The sequence below is a fragment of the Choloepus didactylus genome, chromosome 1 (genome assembly GCF_015220235.1).
Source record: "Choloepus didactylus isolate mChoDid1 chromosome 1, mChoDid1.pri, whole genome shotgun sequence".
NCBI classification, from domain to species: domain Eukaryota; kingdom Metazoa; phylum Chordata; class Mammalia; order Pilosa; family Megalonychidae; genus Choloepus; species Choloepus didactylus.
In genome coordinates, this window is record NC_051307.1 from 51,664,235 (window position 1) to 51,689,433 (window position 25,199).

A 25,199-nucleotide genomic window follows, 5' to 3' on the forward strand; every position below is an offset into this window, starting at 1 on the left:
TCTAGGCTGTCTACACTTCTATTTCTTTGTCTTCTCTCTCTGAGGAAGAGATGATGTTCTTTTTTGAGGCAATTGATTTTGATTCTATTTCTTTACTACAGTTCTTCAGTGTTGTTTTATTTTCCTTTTCCATAACCATATACTATTTTTAAGTTTTCTGGATCAGTTATAGCTAAAGTCAACATTAGACAAATTTTGTCTTCATTTGTTTATACTGACAATGTTTAGAAACTTAGCATTTCATTTGATGCTAGTTAATACTAGCATCTTTTTTTTCCCTATAATTTTGGTCTTTTTGCCCTTCTGTTAATTTTGGAGTGAAGCAGTTGAGACTATAATCATTTTATGGACAGAGATAAAAGAGTTATCAGTCTGATATGTTTGTGTTTGCAGGATGTGATTAGGTGATGAGATAACTTAATTCCCATCCACATGAGTATATGTCGGAATCTAGAGGGCTGAACATGTGTAGTTTTTAAAAAATGCTATTTATTGCTTTTCTTTTGTAACTAAAGGAAATAAAAATTGATAATTCCCTTGAGCAGTATGGATATACAAAAATTAGAGTGAGAAAGCAACAGATTGAAAAGGTGGTTCTGGTTTTATTACTATTAGGAAGGTTTATCATTCTGTAGAAAAAGATGTATGTGGTCTTTATCAAGGGTGTCAATACATGTTCTAATTTTTCAGGTATTTGAATATCTTAATCTTGTGCTAAAATCACTGGAAAACTGTAGATCTGAATCTTTTAACTTTTCCTTCCTTCCACTGATAGTGTTGATTCATAGAACTAGATGACACCATTTTACTATCAACTCTAACTGTGGAATAAAGTAAGATAGAAAATATACATGAAATGCTTCTGGAATTGTTGTAAAGCTGACAAAATTTTGCCCATTGCACATTATATAAAAATCTTATAAGAAATTCTTCCTGAGCTCAACATAGTAACAAATTTGTATTTTTTATTTTGAATAAGTATTTATGTGGCCCATGCTGGGTAAAAGCTATCAGTTATAGTTTTCTTCAGCCACGATTTCTTGAAAAAGTTTTCTCTTCTAATTTTGGGATTTGGGTGATGAAAAACAATTTACTACTTATAGGGAATAATCATCAATAAATGTATGGGTTTTTTTTTCCCCTTTTTCTTTTTGATTAAGATATATAGGGTTTTTCAGTCAGGATCCAGATAGGAAAATGGAGGCCATGCTAGATAATTTGATAACACTTTGAAATGTTTTAGAAGATCTGAAAGAATAGGGGTGGTGAAACCAGAGATAAGCAACTGTTGGGAGCTGCTGTTAACCCTACGAATGGAAGCAGAAACGGAGAAGGAGCCCAGAGACTGGAGATGCTTGAAGTGAAGAAGCCCTGACCTGTGCGAGAGAGTTCCTTGGAACAGACATAATTACTGCTAATGAGGGCCCTGAAGCAAGACAGGGGAGAAAGATTGTCATGTCTCTCTCCCTCTTGACTTCCAGTTTTCTACCAGTGCCTCATCCAAACCAACCAGAAGCTAGTAGCTCTTACGTAGCTTACAGAGCCCTTTGTTTCTGATAGATACTTTTACTGGATATTGATTTATAGGTTGACAGTTTTTTGTCCACTGCCTTTTGGCTTGCATTCATTCTATTAAGAAGTCTGTTGTCACTCGTTTTTTTTGTGTGTTGTTTTTTTTTTGTCTCTTATGTGCCTTTTCTCCTTGCTTTCTTTGAGATTTTCTCTTTATTACCTTTTTTTAATTCAAATTTTGAGTAGGTAATACATGCACATAATTCAAAAGTCAAAAATTATCATAAGTATAAAGTAAGATATCCCAACATTTATGTCTCCCAGCCCCCTAGTTTCACTTTTTACAGGCAACCAATGTAATTATTTTCTTGGGTTTCCTTCCAGAAATATTTTATGCATATACAAGAAAAAAATTCATATTTCACTTTTTTCACCGTACTTCACAGTCTTTAAAATGGCTGTAGAGTATTTCACCCTATGGATATACCAAAATTTATTTAACCAGTCCTCTACTAATGGATATTTAGTTTTTCTTTCAATCTTTTGCTATTTATCAGTAACTCTTTGCTATTATCAGTAACTCGTTAGTGAATTACCATGCGCGCCTTTGGAATATGTGCAAGGATATTTGTATATTCTAGATGTAGACTAGGAGTGGAGTTACTAGGTCCAAGAGTATGAGGTTTGTTATTTTGGTAGATATTACCAAATTTCCTCTGTAGAGGTTGAACCAATTTATATTCCTACCATCAATTTATGAGAATATTTGTTTCCCCATGCCTGTAATAGTTTTATTTTTAACTTTTTATTATGAAAAATTTCAAACATGCCAGAAAGTAGAAGGAATAGTATAATGAACTCCCATTACCCATAACCCAGCATCAGCAATTATCACTATATATCACTGATCTTGTTTCATCTATACTTCTCCACTCCAAACCCCTGTGGTTATCTTTTTAAACAGCTTTATTAAGGTATAATTTGCTTGTCATTAAATTAACTTGTTAAAAGTGTATAATTCAGTGATTTTTAGTAAATTTATAGAGTTGTGCAGTAATTACCACAATCCAGTTTCCCAACATTTCATCACCCCAAAAAGCTCCCTTGGGCTCATTTGCAGTCATTTAATAGTCCCACCCCTAGTCCCAGGCAACCACTGGTCTGTGTTCTATCTCTATAGAGTTGCCTTTTCTGGACATTTCATATAAACAGTATCACACAATATGTAGTCTATTATCTATGACTACTTTTACCAGAATAATGTTTTTGAGGTTCATACTTGTTTAGCATGTATTAGTAGCTAGTTCCTTTTTATACTGAGTATTAATCCATTGTATGGATCCACCACATTTTTATGCATTCAGCAATTGATGGATATTTGGACTGTTTTCAGTTTTTGGCAGTGAACATTTGTATACAAGTCTTGTGTGGACAAATATTTTCATTTTTCTTGAGTAGATACCTAGGTGTGGAATCATGAGATGTATGATAAATTTATATTTAACTTTTTATAAAACTGCCAAATTGCTTGCAAAGTGGCTGAACCATATAAAATTCTAACCAGCAACATATGTGGGTTCCAGTTTCTCCACATCTTCACTAATACTTGTTATTATTTGTCTTTTTTGTAATAGCAGAAGTCTAGCAGAAGAAAAGGCATGCCTGTATCTAGGTATAAATACTATTTATCTAAGTTGTTTCTGTCCAACATTATGAAATCCAGCTTTCAATAAAAAATTATGAGACATGCATAAAAGCAGGAAAAAACAACCCACTGTCAAGAAACAATGCAATCAATTAGAACCAGATTCAAATAACCATTCTAGTGGTTGCATAATGGTATTTCATTTTAGCTTAATTTGCATTTCCCCCATGCTACTGATGTTAAGCATCTTTTCATATTCTTTTTTGCTGTTGTATATCTTCTTTGGCAGAATTTCTATTCAAATCCTTGGCCTATTTTAAAATTGAATTGTCGTCTTCTTGAACTCCAAGAGTTTTTTACATATTCTGGATAAACATCCTTTATCTGAGATGTAATTTGTAAATACTTCTCAAAGTCTGTGGCTTGTCCTTCCATTTCCTTATTGGTATCTTTTGAAATTTATTGCTGGTTTTCAGCAATTTGATTATAATATGCTTTATGTAGTTTTCTTCAAATTTATTCCTCTTAAGCTTCTTGGTTGTGGGTTTATAATTTTGATCAGATTTGGGAAATTCCTTCAAAAACTTGTTCTTAGAAGTCATGTTTCCTTCAGGGGTTCTACTTAAAGGGAATCCCCAGTTGCCCTATAGCTTACGGATGCTCTGTCCATTTCTTTATTCATGCTTTTTTTCTTTTTGCATTTCATTTTAGATAGTTTTTATTGCACTTTGTTCACATTCATACATCTTACTTTCTGCAGTGTCTATTCCGCCATTCATTTCATCCAGTGTATTTTTCATCTATAAAAGTTTGATCTGGGTCTTCTATATCTTCTGTTTCTCTACTTCCTATGCTTAATCTTTCCTGTACTTCAGGGGTTGACAAACTTGGCCCATGGGCCAAATCCTGCCCATGTCCTTGTTTTTTTTTTGTTTTTTTTTTTTTAATGGGCCTCTAGGTAAGAATGTTTGTGGGTATTTTTTTTTAACTTTTTTTTTTTAAGTGATTTTCAAAAAAGAGTATGTGACAAAGATGTATGTGGCCTGCAAAGCCTAAAATATTATTTGGCATCCCACCCTCCACCCTAAATAAGGTATCAGCAGAGGAATATGAAGCTAGTGGTACACTGAGGGCCATGATAGCAATGACAAAGCCCAAACACAGCTTATATCTTGACCAATTTTACTCAAGTGTCCCACAATAAAAGTCTAGCAGAAGAAGAGGCAGGTCTATTTTCAGGCATAAATACTATTTACTTCAGTTGTTACTGCCCTACATTATGAAGTCCAGCTTTCAACCAAAAACTATATGAGACACAAAAAAGCAAGAAAAAGCAATGCATGATCAAAAGAGAAAGCAATCAACAGAATCAGATACAAATAAAATCTTTAGTGGAAAAGGTGGACACCATGCTTGGAACAGATTGGGGACTTCAGCAGAGAGAGAAAAGCTTTAAGAAAGAATCAAATGGAAACGCTGAAAATAAACACACACATAGTAACAGATGAATAATGCCTTTGGTGGGCTAATCAGTAGACTCAACAATGATGAGGAAAGAATGAGTGATCTTGAAAATAAAACAACTGAAATACTGAAACTGAAATGCATAGAGAAAAAAGGAGAAGAAAACAGAACAGAGCATTTAAATTCTATGGGAAAATATAACTGCGTAACATACATTACTAGAATCCCAGAAGAAGAGAAACAGAATGGGGCAGAAGAAATACTTGACAAAATAATGGCAATGAATTTTCCAAAAATAATGAAAGAGATAAAATCACAGTTCCAAACTCAGCACCAAGAAGGATAATTTCTCTCTCCCTCTCTCTCTTTTTCACATACATACACACCCCTAGCACCAGATACATCACATTTATACTCTTAAAATCATGGAGAGAAAATCTTGAAGGCAACCAGAGAAAAACACAGGTAAAGAAGAATAAAGATAAGAAATATAGCAGACATCTCCTCAAAAACTATGCAAGCTAGAACACCACGAAGTGCCATCTTTCAAGTACTGAAAGAAAAAAAAAATGTTAACCATCAATTCACAAAAATATCTTCAAAAAAAAGGAAAAATAAACATGCTTTAAAACAAAAACTGAGAAAATTCATTAAGCAAACCTGAACTACAAAAAATGGTAAAAGTTTTTCAAGCAGCATAGATATGATGCTAGACAGAAATTTAGATCTGCCCAGAGAAATGAAGCAAGCTGGAAATAGTAAAAAGATTAAGTATAAAATTCTCATTTTTTTAAATCACTGTAAAAGATAATTGATTGTTAAAACATTTTTTTAGAGGGCTAGGTCCTTTAGGCTTGTGGGTCATGATGTCTCTGTCAAAACTACTCAGTTCTGCTCTTGTAGTGCAAAAGCAGCCATAGACAATATGAATGAATGGGTATAACTATGTTCCAATAAAACTTTATTTATAAAATCTGTTGGCCATCTCATTGGGCCATATTTTCTAAACCCCAGGTCTCTAGCAAAATTTGTAGTGAAATATTATTGGGTTATAGCATATTTAAAAGTAAAATGTACAACAAAAATATCACAAAGATATTTTTAAACTATACCTAAAGCAGTATATTATTATTTGAAGGTAAGCTGGGATTTATTAAAAATAAATAAATAAACCCTACGTAATCACTAGGCAAACTTGAGGTAACCACTAAAAGCATTTAGTACAGAGAGGGAAATAATACAGTAAAGTGGAGAGAAAATGGAATTATTAAAAATTGTCCAAAAGAAGGTAGAAGACTTCAAATGGAACAATAGACTGATAGAACAAATAGAAAATAATTAAGATGATAGGTTTTAATCTAACCATATCAAAAATTACATCAAATGTGAATGGTCTAAGCCCACTAAAATGACAACTTCTTTGATGGATGGAAAAGTAACCCCAACTATATGTTGTCGACAAGCATAAATGAAAAAATATATGTGAAATATATATGTATGGAATATATCTACAAATATATACATATATGCATATTTGTGTGTCCCTTCTATTTTTGATATAAGCAAATACAAATACATATATTCATATCCCATGTCATTTTTTTAGATAAATAGATACACATTTTTTTCCCACTCTTCTTTTTTTACCTTAATATTATATCTTGGAGATCACTTCATGGTACTATGTAGATATATTCCAGTTTCTTTTTACAGCTCATAACATTCTATTGTGTAGATGTATAGTAGTTCATTCAACTTGTTCTATGTTGATAGATACTTGGATTGTTTCCAGTCTTTTGCTGTTATAAACAGTGCTATAATAAATATATCTTTTTGTATAATACATACATCTTTTTATATTTTTACAAGTAGATTTTTGGGATGGAATTCTAGATCTGGGTCAAAGGATAAATAGATACTTGATTTTGCTAAATATTTCCAAAACTCCCTCCGTAAGGCTTTGTTCCATTTTGTGCCTTCACCGCCAGTTTATTTTGTCAACCTTTTGATGTTTTGTTAATCTTTTAAATGAGAAATGACATCTTAGTGCAGCTTTAATTTTTACTGTGAGGGTAAACTTTTCTTATATCTTTAGACCAATTGTGATTCATTTTCCATGAGCTAACTATGTTATATTTCAAACCCATTTCTCTGTAGGTTAGACTTTTTCTTCTAAATTTTCATAAGCACTGTATGTATTAGTTATATTAGCCCCTTTCTGTGATGTAATTTGCCAAGTATATTTTGTTATTTATCTTTTTGCTTTGCTTATGGTGTTTATATTTTTACTGTTTTTTTAAACCATGTAGAAGTTTTTTAATGTAATTAAAATGTATCAGTATTTCCTAATAGCTCCTGAGTTTTTAATCAAAATGAAGAAAAAGTCCATCCTCCCACCTCCTAGCCCCCCACTGATCTGAGATGCTGTCTGTTTCATATACTAAATTTTTCCATGCAGTTGGATCTATTTTTTAATTTTCCATTTGGTTTCATTAGATGTCCATGTGCCAGTACCATCCTGGTTTGGTTATAGAGACTTTACAAGATGTTTTCATATCATCTAGTCTGTTTTCATTGCTCTTGTTGTTTCATGGTTTTTCTAGATGTTCAGCTTTGTAATCAACTTGCCTACTTCCAGAAAAAAGTTGAAGTTACTTTCATTATGTATAAATTTATAAATTAATTAGGGAGAATTTAGTTCTTAACTTCAGTTGAGTATATGTTTTGTATGCTCTTTACATTCTTCCAGTCCAAGGAAACTGGAATACTAATGCTGAAAACCTCCCCTCCCAACTTACATGCTGTTGACATCAAGTATTTTAGTTCTATTTTTTTATCCCAGAAGAGATTATGGTTATTGATTCCTGCTGTCATTTCTTTTTTTAAACCTACATATTTACTAATTTGCATTTTAGATCTTACTAGTTGGATCACTTTTCTTCTGCCTGCAGTACACATTGTGGACTTTTCTTAAAAGTGGATTTGTTGGTGGGAAACACTTACTGCTTGTCTAAAATTACCTTTATTTGCTCCTCTCCCTGAAAAAGATTTTGCTGGATAAATAATATCAAACATATCATTCCACTGGCTTTTGGCTTCCACTGTTGCTATTAGTTGCCAATTTAATTCCCCATTTCTTTATATATAATCTTATACATTTTTTTCTGGTTGTTCATACATTGCTTTTTGTATTTTATAGTTTACTGTGATGAGCTGGGTATAGATTTCTTTTCATGTATCTTGATTGAGATTTTCTGGGCTTTCTGACTCTGGATTGATATTCTATCAGTTGAGTAAAATTCTTACCCGGTTGTTGTCTTTTCCCCATTTTCTTTTTCTTTTGGAACTGCTATTAGACTTGTGCACTCTATTCCCTGAGTCTCTTAACTCTTGCTTGTATTTTCCATTTCTTTGTCTCTTTTTATTACATTCTGGATAATTTTTTTCAGAACTTTTAGTTCACCAATTTTTCTCTTCACCTGTCTCTGATCTGCCATTAAATCTGTCCATTAACTTTTTCTTAAATTCATTTTATTGAGATATATTCACATACCATGCAGTCATACGAAACAAAGTGTACATTTGATTGTTCATAGTACCATTACATAGTTGTGCATTCATCACCAGAATCAATCCCTGACCTCTTCATTACGACACACACACTAATAACAAGAATAATAATTAAAGTGAAAAAGAGCAATTAAAGTAAAAAAGAACACTGGGTGCCTTTGATTGTTTTTTTCCTTCCCCCATTTTTCTACTCATCCATCCATAAACTAGACAAAGTTTATGGCTTTCCCAGTCACATTGTCACCCCTCATAAGCTACATTTTTATACAAACGTCTTCAAGATTCATGGGTTCTGCATTGTAGTTTGATAGTTTCAGGTATTTACTGCTAGCTACTCCAATTCACTAGAACCTAAAAAAGGTCTATATTGTCTATATTGTGCGTAAGAGTGCCCACCAGAATGACCTCTTAGCTCCTTTTGGAATCTCTCCTCCCTGTAGCTTATTTCATTTCCTTTCACGTCCCCCTTTTGGTCAAGAAGATGTTCTCCATCCAGTGATGCCGGGTCTACATTCCTCCTCGGGAGTCATATTCCACGTTGCCAGGGAGATTCACTCCCCTGGGTGTCAGATCCCATGTAGCGGGGAGGGCAGTGATTTCACCTGCCAAGTTGGCTTAGCCGGAGAGAGAGGGCCACATCTCAGCAACAAAGAGGTATTTGGGAGGAGGCTCTTAGGCACAATTATAGGGAGGCCTAGCCTCTCCTTTGCAGCAACTGTCTTCTCAAGGGCAAGTCCTGTGGTAGAGGGCTCAACCCATCAAACCACCATTCCCCTATGTCTGTGAGCACATTAGCAACCATCGAGGTGGGGAAGCCCAATACCTCTGCATTCTTGACCAGCTCCTCAAGGGGGCTCTGCATATATATATATATTTTAATTAACTTTTTTTTTTAAATCAACTATATAAAAAATAAAAATAAATTAAAAAAATAAAAAACATACAATAAAAAAACATTTCAAACAGACCATAACAAGGGAGGAGGAAAAAGACAACTAACCTAAGATAACTACTTCCAGCATGTTCCTACTCTACCCCAAGAAAGTAACCTAATATAGCAACATTTCTGTGAACTTGTTCCTGCTATACCCGTCAGAAATTAACAGAACATAGTCATTCCTGGGCATTCCCAGAATGTTAAATTTACCCATGATAGCTTATCTGTTCTTACTGGATTATCGTTTCCCCTTCCTTAATTGCTCTCTATCACTAGTTCCCCTACATTCTAAATTATAAAGCATTTGTTTTACATTTTTCAGTGTTCACATTAGTGGTAGCATATAATATTTCTCTTTTTGTGCCTGGCTTATTTCACTCAGCATTACGTCTTCAAGGTTCATCCATGTTGTCATATGTTTCAAGATATCGTTCCTTCTTACTGCCACATAGTATTCCATCGTGCGTATATGCCACATTTTACTTATCCACTCATCTGCTGAAAGACATTTGGGCTGTTTCCGTCTCTTGGCAATTGTGAATAATGCTGCTGTGAACATTGGCCTGCAGATATCTGTTCGTGTCACTGCTTTCAGATCTTCCGGTTATATACAAAGAAGTGCAATTGGTGGATCGAAGGGTAACTCTGTATCTAGTTTTCTAAGGAACTGTCAGACTGACTTCCAGAGTGGCTGAACCATTACAAAGTCCCACCAACAATGAATGAGTTCCAGTTTCTCCACATCTTCTCCAGCATTTGTAGTTCCCTGTTTATTTAATGGCAGCCATTCTAATTGATGTGAGATGGTATCTCATTGTACTCTTAATTTGCATCTCTCTAATAGCTAGTGAAGCTGAACATTTTTTCATGTGTTTTTTGGCCATTTGTATTTCCTCTTCAGAGAACTGTCTTTTCATATCTTTTGCCCATTTTATAATTGGGCTGTCAGTACTATTGTCATTGAGTTGTAGGAGTTGTTTATATATGCAAGATATCAGTCTTTTGTCAGATACATGGTTTCCAAAAATTTTTTCCCTTTGAGTTGGCTGCCTCTTCATGTTTTTGACAAATTCTTTTGAGGTACAGAAACTTCTAAGCTTGAGGAGTTTCCATTTATCTGTTTTTTCTTTTGTTGCTTGTGCTTTGGGTGTAAAGTCTAGGAAGTGGCCTCCTAATACAAGGTCTTGAAGGTGTTTCCTTATATTATCTTCTAGGAGTTTTATGGTACTGTCTTTTATATTGAGGTTTTTGATCCACTTTGAGTTAATTTTTGTGTAGGGTGAGAGGTAGGGGTCCTCTTTCATTCTTTTGGATATGGATATCCAACTCTCCCAGCCCCATTTGTTGAAGACACTGTTATGTCCCAGTTCAGTGGCTTTGGGGGCCTTATCAAAGATCCATCAGCCATAGATCTGGGGGTCTATCTCCGAATTCTCAAATTGATTCCATTGATCAATATGTCTGTCTTTGTGCCAGTACATGCTGTTTTGACAACTGTGGCTTTATAATAAGCTTCAAAGTCAGGGAGTGTAACTCCTCCCACTTCATTTTTCTTTTTTAGAGTGTCTTTAGCAATTCGAGACATCTTCCCTTTCCAAATAAATTTGATAACTAGCTTTTCCAAGTCTGCAGAGTAGGTTTTGGAATTTTGATTGGGATTGCATTGAATCTATAGATGAGTTTGGGGAGAATTGACATCCTAATGACATTTAGCCTTCCTATCCATGAACATGGAATATTTTTCCATCTTTTAAGGTCCCCTTCTATTTCTTTTAGTAGAGTTATGTAGTTTCTTTTGTATAGGTCTTTTACATCTTTGGTTAAGTTTATTTCTAGGTACTTGATTTTTTTAGTTGCTATTGAAAATGGTATCTTTTTCTTGAGTGTCTCTTCACTTTGTTCATTTCTAGCATATAGAAACATTACTGACTTATGTGCATTAATCTTGTATCCCACTACTTTGCTCAGTTTGTTTATTAGCTCTAGAAGCTATATCATCGATTTCTCAGCGTTTTCCAGATATAAGATCATAACATCTGCAAACAATGACAGTTTTGCTTCTTCCTTTCCAATTTGGATGCCTTTTATTTCTTTGTCTTGCCAGATTGCGCTGGCTATCACTTCCAGCACAATGCTGAATAACAGTGGTGACAGCGGGCATCCTTGTCTTGTTCCTGATCTTAGAGGGAAGGCTTTCAGTCTCTCACCATTGAGTACTATTGTGGCTGTGGGTTTTTCATATATGCTCTTTATCATATTGAGGAAGTTTCCTTCAATTCCTACCTTTTGAAGTGTTTTTATCAAAAAGGGATGTTGGATTTTGTCGAATGCTTTCTCAGCATCTATTGAGATGATCATTTGATTTTTCTCTTGATTTGTTAATGTGTTGTAATACATTGATTGATTTTCTTATGTTGAACCATCCTTGCATGCCTGGGATGAACCCCACTTGGTCATGGTGTATGATTTTTCTAATGTGTCTTTGTATTCGATTTGCAAGTACTTTGTTGAGGATTTTTGCATCTATATTCATTAGGGAGATTGGCTGGTAGTTTTCCTTTTTTGTGGCATCTTTGCCTGGTTTTGGTATTAGATTGATGTTAGCTTCATAAAATGAGTTAGGTAGTGTTCCATTTTCTTCAATGTTTTGAAAGAGTTTGAGTAAGATTGGTGTCAGTTCTTTCTGGAAAGTTTGGTAGAATTCCCCTGTGAAGCCATCTGGCCCTGGGCATTTATTTGTGGGAAGATTTTTGATGACTGATTGGATCTCTTTGCTTGTGATGGATTGGTTGAGGTCTTCTATTTCTTCTCTGGTCAGTCTAGGTTGTTCATATGTTTCCAGGAAATTGTCCATTTCTTCTACATTATCCAGTTTGTTGCCATACAGTTGTTCATAATATCCTCTTATATTTTTTTTAATTTCTTCAGGATCTGCAGTTATGTCACCTTTTTCATTCATTATTTTGTTTATATGGGTCTTCTCTCTTTTTGATTTTGTCAGTCTAGCTAGGGGCTTGTCAATCTTGTTGATCTTCTCAGACAACCAACTTTTGGTGTTATTTATCCTCTCTGTTGTTTTTTTTTTGTTCTCTGTGTCATTTATTTCTGCTTTAATCCTTGTTATTTCTTTTCTTCTACGTGGTTTAGGATTGGTTTGCTGTTCATTTTCTAGCCTCTTCAGTTGATCCATTAGTTCTTTGATTTTGGCTCTTCCTTCCTTTTTAATAATGCGTTTAGTGCTATAAATTTCCCCCCTCAGTACTGCTTTTGCTGCATCCCATAGGTTTTGGTATGTTGTGTTCTCATTTTCATTCGTCTCTATATATTTAGTAATTTCTTTTGCTATTTCTTCTTTAACCCACTGATTAGGAGCATGCTGTTTAACCTCCAGGTATTTGTAAATTTTCTAAGTCTGTGATGGTTATTGACTTCTAATTGTATTCCATTGTGGTCAGAGAATGTGCTTTGAATAATTTCAATTTTTTTTAAAATTTATTAAGGCGTGTTTTATGTCCCAGCATATGATCTATACTGGAGAAAGTTCCGTGATCACTAGAGAAGAATGTGTATCCTGGTGATATGGGATATAATATTCTATATATGTCTGTTAAATCCAATTCATTTATCAGATTGTTTAGGTTTTCAGTTTCCTTATTGGTCTTCTGTCTGCTTGATCTATCTATAGGAGCGAGTGATGTGTTGAAGTCTCCCACAATTATTGTGGAAACATCAATTGCTTCCTTAATTTTGCCAGTGTTTCTCTCATGTATTTTGTGGCACCTTGATTGTGTGCATAAACATTTATGATTGTTATTTCTTCTTGTTGAATTGCCCCTTTTATTAGTATGTAGTGGCCTTCTTTGTCTCTCATAACATCTTTGCATTTAAAGTCTATTTTATGTGAGATTAATATTGCTACTCCTGCTTTCTTTTGAGTGTAGCTTGCATGGAATATTTTTTTCTATCCTTTCACTTTCAATTTCTTTGTGTCCCTGTGTCTAAGATGAGTCTCTTTATGCAACATATTGATGGTTCATTTTTTTTTGATCCATTCTGTGAATTTGTATCTTTTAATTGGGGAGTTTAATCCATTTACGTTCAACATTATTACTGTGAAGGCATTTCTTGAATCAGCCATCTTATCCTTTGGTTTATGTTTGTCATATATATTTTTTCCCTCTTTCTATTAATGTCCTTTAATGTACCCATACTGAATCTCTTTAGTTCTGAACCTTTCTCCATATCTGTCTCTTCTCTCTTTGTTTTTCTGTTCGTAGGGTTCTCTTTAGTATCTCAAGTAGGGCAGGTCTCTTGTTAGCAAATTCTCTCAGCATTTGTTTGTCTATGAAAAATTTAAGCTCTCCCTCAAATTTGAAGGAGAACTTTGCTGGATAAAGAATTGTTGGTTGGCAGTTTTTCTTGCTCAGAATTTTAACTGTGTCATGCCACTGCCTTCTGGCCTCCATGGTGGCTGCTGAGTAGTCTTATGCTGTTTCCTTTGTAGGTGGTGAATTGCTTTTCTCTTGCTGCTTTCAGAACTTCCTTCTCCTTGTCTGTATTTGACTGTGTGATCAGAATATGTCTCAGAGTGGGCTTATTTGGATTTATTCTATTTGTAGTTCACTGGGCATTTATGATTTGTGTATTTATGGTGTTTTGAAGATTTGGGAGTTTTTCCCCAGCAGTTTATTTGAATACTTTTCCTAGATCTTTACCCTTCTCTTCCCCTTCTGGAACACCAGTGAGTCTTATGTTTGGACGTTTTGTATTATCTATTATATCCCTGAGGTCCATTTCAATTTTTTTTTTTATTTTTTTCCCCATTCTTTCTTTTGTTCTTTCATTTTCCATTCTGTCATCCTCTAGGTCACTGATACGCTGTTCAGCTTCCTCTAGTCTTGTACTGAGTATCCAGAATGTTTTTAATTTCGTCAACAGTTTCTTTAATTTCCATAAGATCATCTATTTTTTTATTTACTCTTGCAATTTCTTCTTTATGTTCTTCTAGGGTCTTCTTGATGTCCTTTATATCCTGTGCCATGCTTTTCTTCATGTCCCTTATATACCGTGTCATGCTCTCATTGTTTGTCATTAGTTCTTTGATTAATTGCTCCAAGTACTGTGTCGTCTCTTATCTTTTGATTTGGGTGCTTGGGCTTGGGTTAGCCATATCATCTGTTTTTTTCATATGCTTTAAAATTTTCTGTTGTTTTTGGCTTCTTGGCATTTGCTTAACTTGATAGGGTTCTTTTAGGATTTGTAGACCGATTAAAACCCTTATCTCTAATTTGTCAGATCTACAGCTTTGTGGAGTACACTTTCTCTAACTAACCACCAGGTGGTGTCCATGAGCCACCTAGTCCCCTCAAGCCAGTTCTCCCCCACTTTGTCTTTGTGGTGAGTGGGGGTGTGAGTCTTGTGGGGTCCAGTTGGTGTTCCAAGCTTGCATGTGTAGGTGGTGTTACCCGCCCTGTACATGGGGCGTGTGTCTTGGTGGTCAGGGAGGAGGGGGTGGCTCTAACAATCAAATCTCCTTGGTGTTCCTGGAGAGTTAAAGCTGTTGCAATAGTCTAATCCTTCAGTTCAGTGCTGTCACAGTTTGTCTCTGCCGCTGACCCACAAGTCCTTGGTGTTGGTGTATGGCCCCTGAGACTTGCAAGTGGGTCCCTTTTCCAGGCTTTGCACCCCCAGGTCCTCTGTTGAGGGATGACTGTGCTATGTCACAGGTGAGCGCCGTCCCCCCAGGGCGGTTATGGGTTGCAGGGCTGTGTAGGAGTGCTCCCAATCTGCTGAAAGGATGGCTGACTGGGGCGTGTTAATTCACACTGCTCCGCCTTCCCAACTCTGGGACAAGCAGCTGTGGGTGCAGGGAAGGCTAATGTCCATGCCCGATTTTGTGGTGTGTGCATGTGTTGTTGGCAACACTTCGTGTCACACTTGGTTGTCTGGGGCAGCTCTGGGCTGTGGAGCTTGCGACTGGCAGGAGTGTTCCCTGCCCACTGGAAGGTGGCTGTGAGGGGATGCCCCTCTTTTCTTGGGAAGTTGTGGTGTTTAGTGAATTTTCTCAGCCACTGGACTTATTGCCTTGTGTCTCAGAGCTCTCTTAGTTCTGCTCTTGTCTTGACTTGCCCAAATTGCAAGTCTTTGAGGCTTTCTGTATGGGCTTCTTAGAGTAATTGCTTTAGAAAAAGAGAAAAAGGGAGAGAGAAAAACAGGAAGGGCCCTCCTTGCAGATCTAATGGGTTATTGAAATACTAAGAGACAAGGCAATTAGGGCCCTTAAGGAACGATCCAGAGAGCAGAGAAACTGGTTTTTCAGACAAACTCATTTCTGGATTTGCATATGAGCCTGACTCTGCCTGAGCTCTGCCCTTGCCAGTTCTATGTTCACCAGAACTCCAAAAAGCCTCTGCTTTTAGTTTTAGGTTTTTCTTGCTATTTTTGATGTCCCTATCTTCTCTCCGCCAGGCTGGTTGTTCACAGATTCTCCGGTGTCTGGTCTCAAGTCTATCTGTGTTTGGAGTTTGGATCAGTAGAATGAGTTTCCGATAAGGGCTGCAACTGCAGTTCTCCCTCTGACGGCCCCTTCTCCCACGGGACTGAGCCTGGCAGGGAGGGTCGCGGGACCCCTGGCCACAAAAACTTACAGATTTCGCTGATCTCAGCTGTTCCATGTGTTCATGATTGTTGTATGAAGTATGCCCAAAGTCACATTGCTCTGCGGTGTCCAGTCCACGCAGTTCCTGACTTCCTACCTACTGCCCTGGAGGAGTAACTAAAATGTACACCTTACCACTCTGCCATCTTGCCCCGCCTCCATTAACTTTTAATTACAGTGATTTTCTTTTTATTTCTAGATGTTTTTTGAAGTTTGTTATTCATCGTTTTTGTAGTATCTTTATATTTTCAATATTTTCACTCTTTAAACTGTATAATACTTACATTTTTTATTCTGGGCATCATTTTGATATGTGAAGTCCTTGTGAATTGTTTCTGTTGGCTGTCGCTCATGGTGCTCTTTGTTTTTTTATTGTTATTATTTTTATTTTCATTGTGAATTTGTATTTTCTGGGAATAAAATTTGTGGGAATTGAGGCCCGGATTGAAGATGGGCTCTTCAGAAAGGATTTGCATTTGTTTCTGCTAGGTGCTTGGGAACACTACCAGCCCAGACCAGTATTAGCTAAATTCTTGTCTTGAGAATTTTGGGATCACATAGGAATTAATGAATTTAGGTTACAAACTACAGTTGAGCATTTTCAGGGTAGACTTTTTCCTCTTTTTCTACCTGGCTCCAACTTAAGATAGGCAGTTTTCCTTAAAATTGAAATGTAGTGAGATGGGTAGGAAGATTATAGGAGTAGCTGTTTGAACTCTCAGTCAAGGCAAAATCCAGCTGTTTATTGTTTTTAGAGGGATAGTCATGAAGGGTACCTAGTCTGTCCTACTGTGGAAAATATAATGTAAAATTTCTTTACCTTATATTTATATGAGCAAAACTGTGAATCTTTCCTCAGTAAAGACATTTTATTGAAGAAATTATTTTGAAGATAAATGCATTTGTATGCTTGAGTACGTCAAAGTAAATGTTTTTTGTTCATGTTAAGTAGCACTGAGTAGAGATTTCTGTATGACACCGAAGATTTGGAGTTAATGAATATAGAAGAAATTAAGAATTGAGTGTTTTAAATAAAGCATAGGTAATAAAATTGTATTCCATCCTTATTTGATTGATAGACAGTAGACCTAATTTTCTTTAAGTTAAATTGGTAAGTGGACTTCTTGTATTTGGATAGTTAAGTAACATAATTTAGTGGAATTCGTCTTATGTTAAATGAATGCACAAATACATGTTCTTGTGTTTTGTTGTGAAAATTACTGATATGCTATCAAGACCCAAAAAGAGTAGCAATTCTTGTTATAAATACCAAACAGTACATGTATGTGTGTCTGTGTAATTTAAGGAAGTCTGGTGCCTTGTTACTATCTGTAATATATAGGAAAATGTGGTCTGAATTTCAGGCATCCAAATTACAGAATATACCTTGTTTCATAAATAGGGATTACAGTAGTACTCTAAATATTTAACTTGTGTAGATAATATGGAATATACTAATTGATGAAAGGCAAATAATTATGATTAAATATAATTTTTTTAATTCAAAAGATACTTTTTACAATATATTGCCTCATGATGAATAATTTTTTATTTTTATATAAAGCATTTTTTTAGGTAATTCTAGAATAATTATTTCAATTCAGGTAAATGTTCTGTGGGTAATCCATAGTTTGGTCTGGGGTTATTTATAATTAGTGTATACACATTAATTACAGATATTAAAAACCAATATAAATATTATAGACAATATTCTGCGAGGGGGCCTTCTGATTAATTTAGTTGGATATTTCAAAAATGTTCATAATTTAAGTGAAGAAAAGTTGGTGTCTTATATTTCAACAGAAAGTGACACACAACTGAGAACAAAATCTTTGAACAGATTGTATTTCCTCTTATATTATTGAAGGAAACTTGGATGACAATGTTAGTGGTAATTATGTTAGTACTTTATTATCAACAAATACCTATAACACTGAGTACTGGGGATTGTTCTAAGTGCTTTATGTACATTAATGGATTTAATCCTCACAGCTACTCTAGAAAGTAGCTGCTGTTATTATTCCTATTTTATGAGATGTTAAGTAACTTACCCAGGGTCACACAGCTTATAAGTGGTGGAGCTGAGAGTTAAACCAGTGGTCCACAAATTTTTTGGTAAAAGGCCAGATAATAAATATTTTAGGATTGTGGCCCCTAAGGTCTCTTGCAACTACTTGGTTCTGCCATTGTCCTGTGAAAGCAGCCATACACAATATGTAAACAAAGGGGTGTGGCTGTGTAACAATAATCTGTTGACACTGATATTTGAATTTCTTGTGATTTTCATGTGTGGGAAATGTTATTTTGTTTTTATAATTTGACCATTTAAAAATGTGAAAATCATTCTTATTTTCTGGGCTTTACAAGAGATGTTGAGATGGATTTGAACTGTGGGTGGTAGCTTGCCAGCCCTGCTTTAGACTGCTACTTATATTTTGGGCTCTTCTTTTTACTGTTTTTGACTCCTTTACCCTGCATCCTATAGAGTTTTCATTCATAAGGACAGGATGGCCTAATCAACTTGATCTCTAAAAATCTAGTTGATCTTTTACACTGGTTTCACCTAGTCGATAGGAAATTGAACAGGTTTGAAACATGAATAAGTTTCTACTTCTACATATACTCCCCATTGTCCCCTAGCGATTTCAGCCTTTTTTTTTTTTAACTGCATAAATCTTTGTTGACTTCCCTAAACCTTCCCCTAAGGGAGAACTAACTAGACCATGATGTTTTGCCTTTGTTTACTCTGGATTCATTTTGCGTGTGGTTTTTTCATTTAAATATCATTATCTTGGAGTTGGGACTTGTTAGTAATGTTACTGATAGTGGGATATGCACAAATCTCTTTTGGGATGTTGGGTACCCTCTTCCATGGGCATGTAATACAAACATGTAATTCTATATTCTCTTCCATATTTTGTTTACTTCTCTGAAAGTCATGTTGATGTGGAATTTATTGCCATAGCACATTTTACTTCTAACCTCTGTATATTTTTCTCCTTCAGTACTATTAATTGTTCTAGTCAATACTATCATCCCCTTCTACCTAGTGCACATTTTAACCCCCCCATGTTTTGACATGTTGTGATACAGATGCATGCAAAGTACAATACTATGATAGTACAGAAGAAGAATCAGATATTATTGTGTGGAGAGAAGGAAGAGAACTTTTAGGCCATGTTCCTTGGTGAAATTGTGTTAAGTAGGTCTTAAGGGAGCAATAGATCCAAAGACCAGAAAGAACATAAAAGTTTAGGAAATACGGAGAAGTTTGCTGTTATTGGAACATGGAATTTGTGGTATAAGCTTTTTGTAGAAGGATAGATGTGGATATAGCTATATATAAAGGTTCTTATGTCATGATAAGGGATTTGGATTATCTGCTCAGTGTTCTTAAACACCTAAGAAGGGAATGTAAATAATAAGTAGGTCAAATAGGCACTGTGTTAGAAATCAGGTTGGATAGACTGGCACACTGGAGGAAGAGGATTCTTGCCCTGTTTAAAGGTAGTAGCTGCTGAGCTTACTTTCCCATGCAGACATGCAAGACCTGTGTTACAGGGTTTTCCAGTTTTTCAAGAGCAGAGAGAAATCTAGATTTAATCTGTAATATAACAATTTTTAAATATTGGCAACAAATTTTTTAAAATAATATTTTATCCATATATAGCAAGTGTGTTAGCTGAAGGTCTCTGTGTATATGGTATAGTTCAAACAACACTTTGTAAAGTCTGTAAGTAGTGGAATCACCTTGATATTTCAGGAAGATAATGTTAGCTGTGTTGAGCATGAATTTCAGGTAGGTAGTAGAATAGCAAGACTGGGGACAAGAAGGATCTATCAGAAGTTTAAAGCTGAAACAGATGTGAATTAATGCTTTGTTAATAAGGGAAGAGAAGATCCCAAAGATAGGTTTGATGGGGCTTTTTTCATCCTTAAGGATTGACAGTAAAATAAATAAATGCAAAAGGGTTAATAATGAAAAATAACTCCCTTTTATCCCTGACCTTTGGTTCCTAGTTCCCCTACAAGAGGCAGCTACTTTTACCAGTTTGTTGGGATATCCCTCAAGATAGTGTGACAGTACAAACTTTATGCATTGGTGTGCCTGTACCGTCTACCTCCTTTTACCCTTTATACAAATGATAGTGTAATGTATATATCTCTGTATCTTTCTTTGCTTAATGATATATGTTGGAATTATTTCCTTATCTGTTCATATATATATATATAAATAACTATATTTTCACTAATATTTGCATTATATCTCATTGTGTGGATGTATTGTAATTAATGTAGCCAGTCCCCTGTAGTAGACATTTAGGATTTTTCCTTCCAGTCTTTTGCCGCTACAGGCCCTGTTATGTATGTCCTTAGTTATATGTCTTTAAGCTTATGTGTGTATATTTGGGGTGGGGAGGGGAATCCCTATAAGTGGAATTGCTAGGTCAAATGGTACTTGCATGTTAAATTTTGATAACTATTGCTACATTGCTTTTAAAATAGATAATATCATTTACAATTTCTCCAACAAGATATTAGTTCTGTTTCTCTGCATCTCAGATTTCAGAGAATACATCAACTTTCTGTCTTTGTAAATGTGGTAAGAGAAATATAAATAGTATTTCATCTTTATAATTTTCAATTTAATTAATTAAGATACAGCATCTTTTTTGTAATTGAAAAAAAATCCACTTGCATTCTTTCCTTTGAAATACTCTTCTTTCCACCCAGTTTTATATTTGGTAATTGACCTTTTTCTTTTTTAATTGTGGAAGCTTTTTATATAAGAAGATCAGCAAAGATTCTTTCTCAGTCTATCACTTTGCTTTTGACTGGTTTTATGTTGGTTTAGAATGGTGGTGTTTTAAAATTTTAAGTAGTCAGATTTATCAAATATCAGTTTGGGGAATATAGTTATTGTGGTCAATACTTAGAAAGGTCTCTTCTGTGCTATATTTTTTAAAACTATATATTCTTACAGTTATGTTTAAATTTTCAGTTTTAGTAATTTATTTTGATTAAAGGCAAAACTGCTTATAAAGAATTCAACTTGAGGTAGTCCTAGCTGAATATCTACTAGAGTAAATAAAATTTAAGATTTTCAGAAATTTGTCATTTGTGCTACATTTTATGATTGCTAAATAATATTAAATAATTTTATAATTTCCATGCTTGTGGTTAGGAAATAATTCATATTTCTGCCTCTGTGAACTTGTGAATGATTAAAAGTAAAGAAAGAATTTAGTAACAGTACTTTCCAAATAATTCATTTAAAAAGGAGGAACTAATGAATTTGGACAGTCCTGTTATGAGTGGGATAATCAAGGTAAGGGTAGAGTTTAAGGGCCCATGTGTCATTTATTAGATATAGTTGGTGGTATATACTATAATATAAATGTCAGCTGATGGTTTTCTGGTGATTCTCTAACTTTCTTATATTTTCAGCCAATTTTATCCATCCCTTATGTTCTTCTAAGAAAAAAATTAGATTTTAGATTTTCCTAGTGCTAGGGTGAAGTTGGATTATGTGACCAATTTAGATTGTCCCTGACACAGCCATAATTTTTGCTACCTTGTATACCATTGAATTTTAGTACATTGTGAAAAGTGGTAGGCATGAGTAATGTGATTGTTTCACCCTGTAGTTCTAGAATCGAGTGTATTTGTTTGTATTTTCCTTGAAGGCACTTCCTTTAACATTTTGCTGAAAGCATAACATTTTCTGAATGAATCCTAAATGAGCCATACAGGTTTGTTTGTTTTTTAAACCAAATACTTCTGTTTATCTTACATAGGTATTTTCTCTTGAGAATCTTTTAAATTGGGGCAAAAACTCAAAGAAGCAATGAAAGTTGTTATTCACTTATTCTTTCTAGGAGTTTCTTTGAGTTGCTGTTGTTCTTTGGAAGAGATGAGTTTTATGAAGAGCCCTTAAAGGATATTCTTGGATCATTCCAGGTAAAACAGTTTACTACTTCACATTTTGTCTACATTTAAAAGATACCTTTATTCTCTCTTTAAAAAGAGTATATTGGTTTTTTATAGCTTGTAAGTTTTTATGGTTGCTAAAATGACAATGCTTAGGATCCTAGTAAACTGACAGGAAAAAAAAGCTCTTAAAATTACTTTTTAGCCATATTTCTAAGCAGTTCATAACCAGGATCCCAAATCCACATTTATTAGACCAGAGCCTACTTGCCACCACTTCTGTAGATTCCTAAGCACACTCTGGGCAAATACTCACGTTTTATTGCTGTAGGCTTTGATTCAAAACCCCACATAGATCTCAGCCCTGGTGAAAGAGGATTCTTATCTAGACCAGAAACAGGCATGTCTATCCCCTACCACTTTTTCCCTTGTCTGGATCCTGATTTTCTCATCTCACAATAGCCTTCCCAAGCTAGGAGGCAGAAGATTTTTGTTGCACCTGGTATATGAGAGAAGAGTAAATCCAGAAAGGAATGGCAAAGATCTGAGACTTCTCCTGTAGATGCAAGAACATTTGCTCTTTTTACCATTTACATGGTAAGCTGTTACTAGTACTGTGGCTCACTAATAAGTCATTGGCATTATCTCATCACTTGTTCCCCAGGATGGAGTAAAGGAAGCCGTACCTTGAGCTTCTCCCTAGGGGTAAAGTATTCAGACACCATTTTTATTCCTGTGGCTTTATCAGAAAAACTGTGGGTAACCAGGAGTATTGCTATCTGCCTTGAGGAAAGAGGTCAGCAAAATAACAGAAATGTTATACAGTGCTTTCTCTCACCCAGAATTTGTTTTGTATTTATTGTGTTTTTAAGTTAAATTAAAATAGATTTTTGATTGATCACTCTTGCATACATTAAAAAGGGAAATTATAAGCAAAATTAATTGGCTAAGGTATATCTAAAACTTCTTCACATTCAGAATCTAACTTTTGAATTGCTTTTCCACTCAGTCATTGATGTCTGTGTTTCTCTACATTGTTTTGTCTTCATTGCCATCGTAAGTATTGGTGATACAGCATTTCTTAAAAAAATTCATAAAAGAACTGAAAGCCATTGATTCTGAGCTTTTAAACTGGTTTTATGGTTATGCTGAACTCTAGCCAACTTTTAATTCCTACTGCAGGACTGTTGCTAAATTAGTTTAGTTCCCCATACCCCTCCTACAACTATTTGGTTTCCATGAATTAAAAGAATGCTATGCTAGTATCTCTGCGGTTTTCTTCTAAGCCACTGAGATAGCTTTTTGCAGGCTTTCATGCTATCCATTTTGATATCACGCACAATGCACAGTGACAACTACATCATGACCACTGTTGGGCAAAATGAGTTCTAAGAGAGCACTGAATATAGGATGTATTCTAATTTCAGAGGAGTAAAAATATGGAAAAAATATACATATTATAATCAGTGAAATTGGGTACATTATATTCAACATTCTACTTTTATCTGTTCTTAACATTCAGCAAAAGAAGTAAGAATATATGTTCTCATGGAGTTTCCATTCTAATTAGTCTGTCTTCAAGTATTTAAAACTTCTTATCCATTCCATTTTCCCTTTGACACCTGTGTTCTTGGAAGTCCATTCTTGAACTTTTCTCAAGAAATATTTATTATGTACTACCACAAGTGCTGGGCACTAAGCTCTGTGAAAACAATAGTAAACAAAACAGAGAAAAGTTCTGCTATCACAGAACTTACATTGTAGTATAGGGACAAAAATCAAAACTATATTAAAGTATTTTATAAAGTGACAAATGCCACAGGGAAAAATAAAGCAGAAAAGAAGACAGGAAGTGCTAGCATAGTGGACTTGGGGAAGGAAATATTAATTTTAAATAGGGTGGTCAAGGAATGCCTTAAAGAGATGTCATTCGAGTGCTGATGGGAAACCACTGAAGTGTTTGGAATACAGAGAGACAGTATTTGACTTTTATTTTTCAATGTGTGAAAACATAACATTTGTGAAGGGATATTATCTTCTCATTTTTTTCTCTTGCAAGCATGGTTTCCTGAAATTATCAAAATAATCAGTTCCTTAAGGAAGAGTTCATGGTTTTACACCCTTTTCTACTTTCTGCTCTACTGAATATCTCTAATCAATCCTGACCAGATTCTATTTCTTTCTTTTTTTTTCCTTCTTCTTCTTCTTTTTTTTTTTTTTAAATCTCTCTAGTCCATTTCTGTCATTTTGTTGCTGTGGTTTCCTCATCATTTAAAATTCCTTGATCCTCTACCTTCTATTTCCTAGGTGAGGTTTCACTTTTGTTCCCATTTAAGCTTTACCGGGATAATCCTCGCCCGTTTTCTGAATTGAACTATTACTGTTGATGTTTCCCAGGTCTATGCCTTTTGGGATCCAGGAATGGCCAACGTATAGTCCATCATGTGTACCTCCCTAAGATCTTGGATTTGCTCAACTTTTGACTGCTCCAGGATTTTAACTGACCTTTGATGATCCATTGAGAATCCTGATGTCATGTTTTGAAATATTTTTTGAATACTGTCATATTTTTTCTGTGGGTGCAAACCCTGTTTATCCAAGTGGTTCATTTCCAACCATCTTTCATACAGGCCCTCCTTTAACCAGTTTGAGATGATGCTGTTTCTCCTCCTACCATAAGCAGCGTAGACGCAGTGCTAGTCATACTTTAACCTACATAAAATTCACCTGGGCATCTTGTTAAAATGCAGATTATGATTCAGTAGTTCTGGGGTGAGGCCTGAAAGTCTGCATTTCTAACAAGTTCCCAGGTAATCCTGATGGTGCTGGTCCTTGGAGCACACTTTGAGTAGCAAGAGACCAGCATTTTTTGATGGATTTGAATCAGTGTCCATCTTTTTCTCCCCCATTTCCAACTGTGAATGTCTCAGCTTTACCACTCACTAGCAAGTTATATAATTTCAGGGTCCATTTCCTCATTTGTAAAATGAAGACAAAAATTGTACCTGCTACACAGGGTCATTGTGAGGGTTGAATCAGTAAAATACTTGGTATCATTCCTAGCAGAATGACAACACTCTTCTTAAGGCAGGCAGTATAGCCTTACTGGAGAAGGGTATGGGCTCTGAGGTCAGACTGCTTGGATTTCTGTATTTACAAAAAGACCAGAACCTAGCTTTTAAGCTTATTCCATTTTTCCATAAATTTCTGATCTCCTAAAATTGAGCTGTTCAGGTAGATATTTCTAAGTTTTCTTAGCCACTGACTATAATTTTTCCTCTGCCTTATTGCAAATGGAAACTTATTTCTTAGAGCCCGATGTTCCATTCATTAGATTCTAAAATGTTTTTCTCTTAACCCTTGGCTTCTGACAATTTTTCTTTTTCAACATAAGAAAATGATACATATTTCTTATATGATGCACCTGCCCCATTATTACTGTTTTTAATCTGTTCATTTGGTGAACTTTGCAATAGGCCAGT

General features: G+C 35.0%; 1 protein-coding gene across 3 annotated transcripts in view; it reads left to right on the forward strand.

Moving 5' to 3' along the window:
• Positions 1–25,199, forward strand: part of ZNF654 (zinc finger protein 654) — a 96,395-nt gene that overhangs the window by 28,203 nt on the left and 42,993 nt on the right. For 2 of the 3 annotated variants that reach the window (XM_037833868.1, XM_037833874.1), the window contains exon 3: positions 21,666–21,747. In XM_037833868.1, coding sequence (XP_037689796.1) covers positions 21,666–21,747 — 82 coding nt within the window. Of the gene's footprint in view, positions 1–21,665; positions 21,748–25,199 lie in introns of those variants that run through there. The other variant, XM_037833885.1, reaches the window with a different exon arrangement.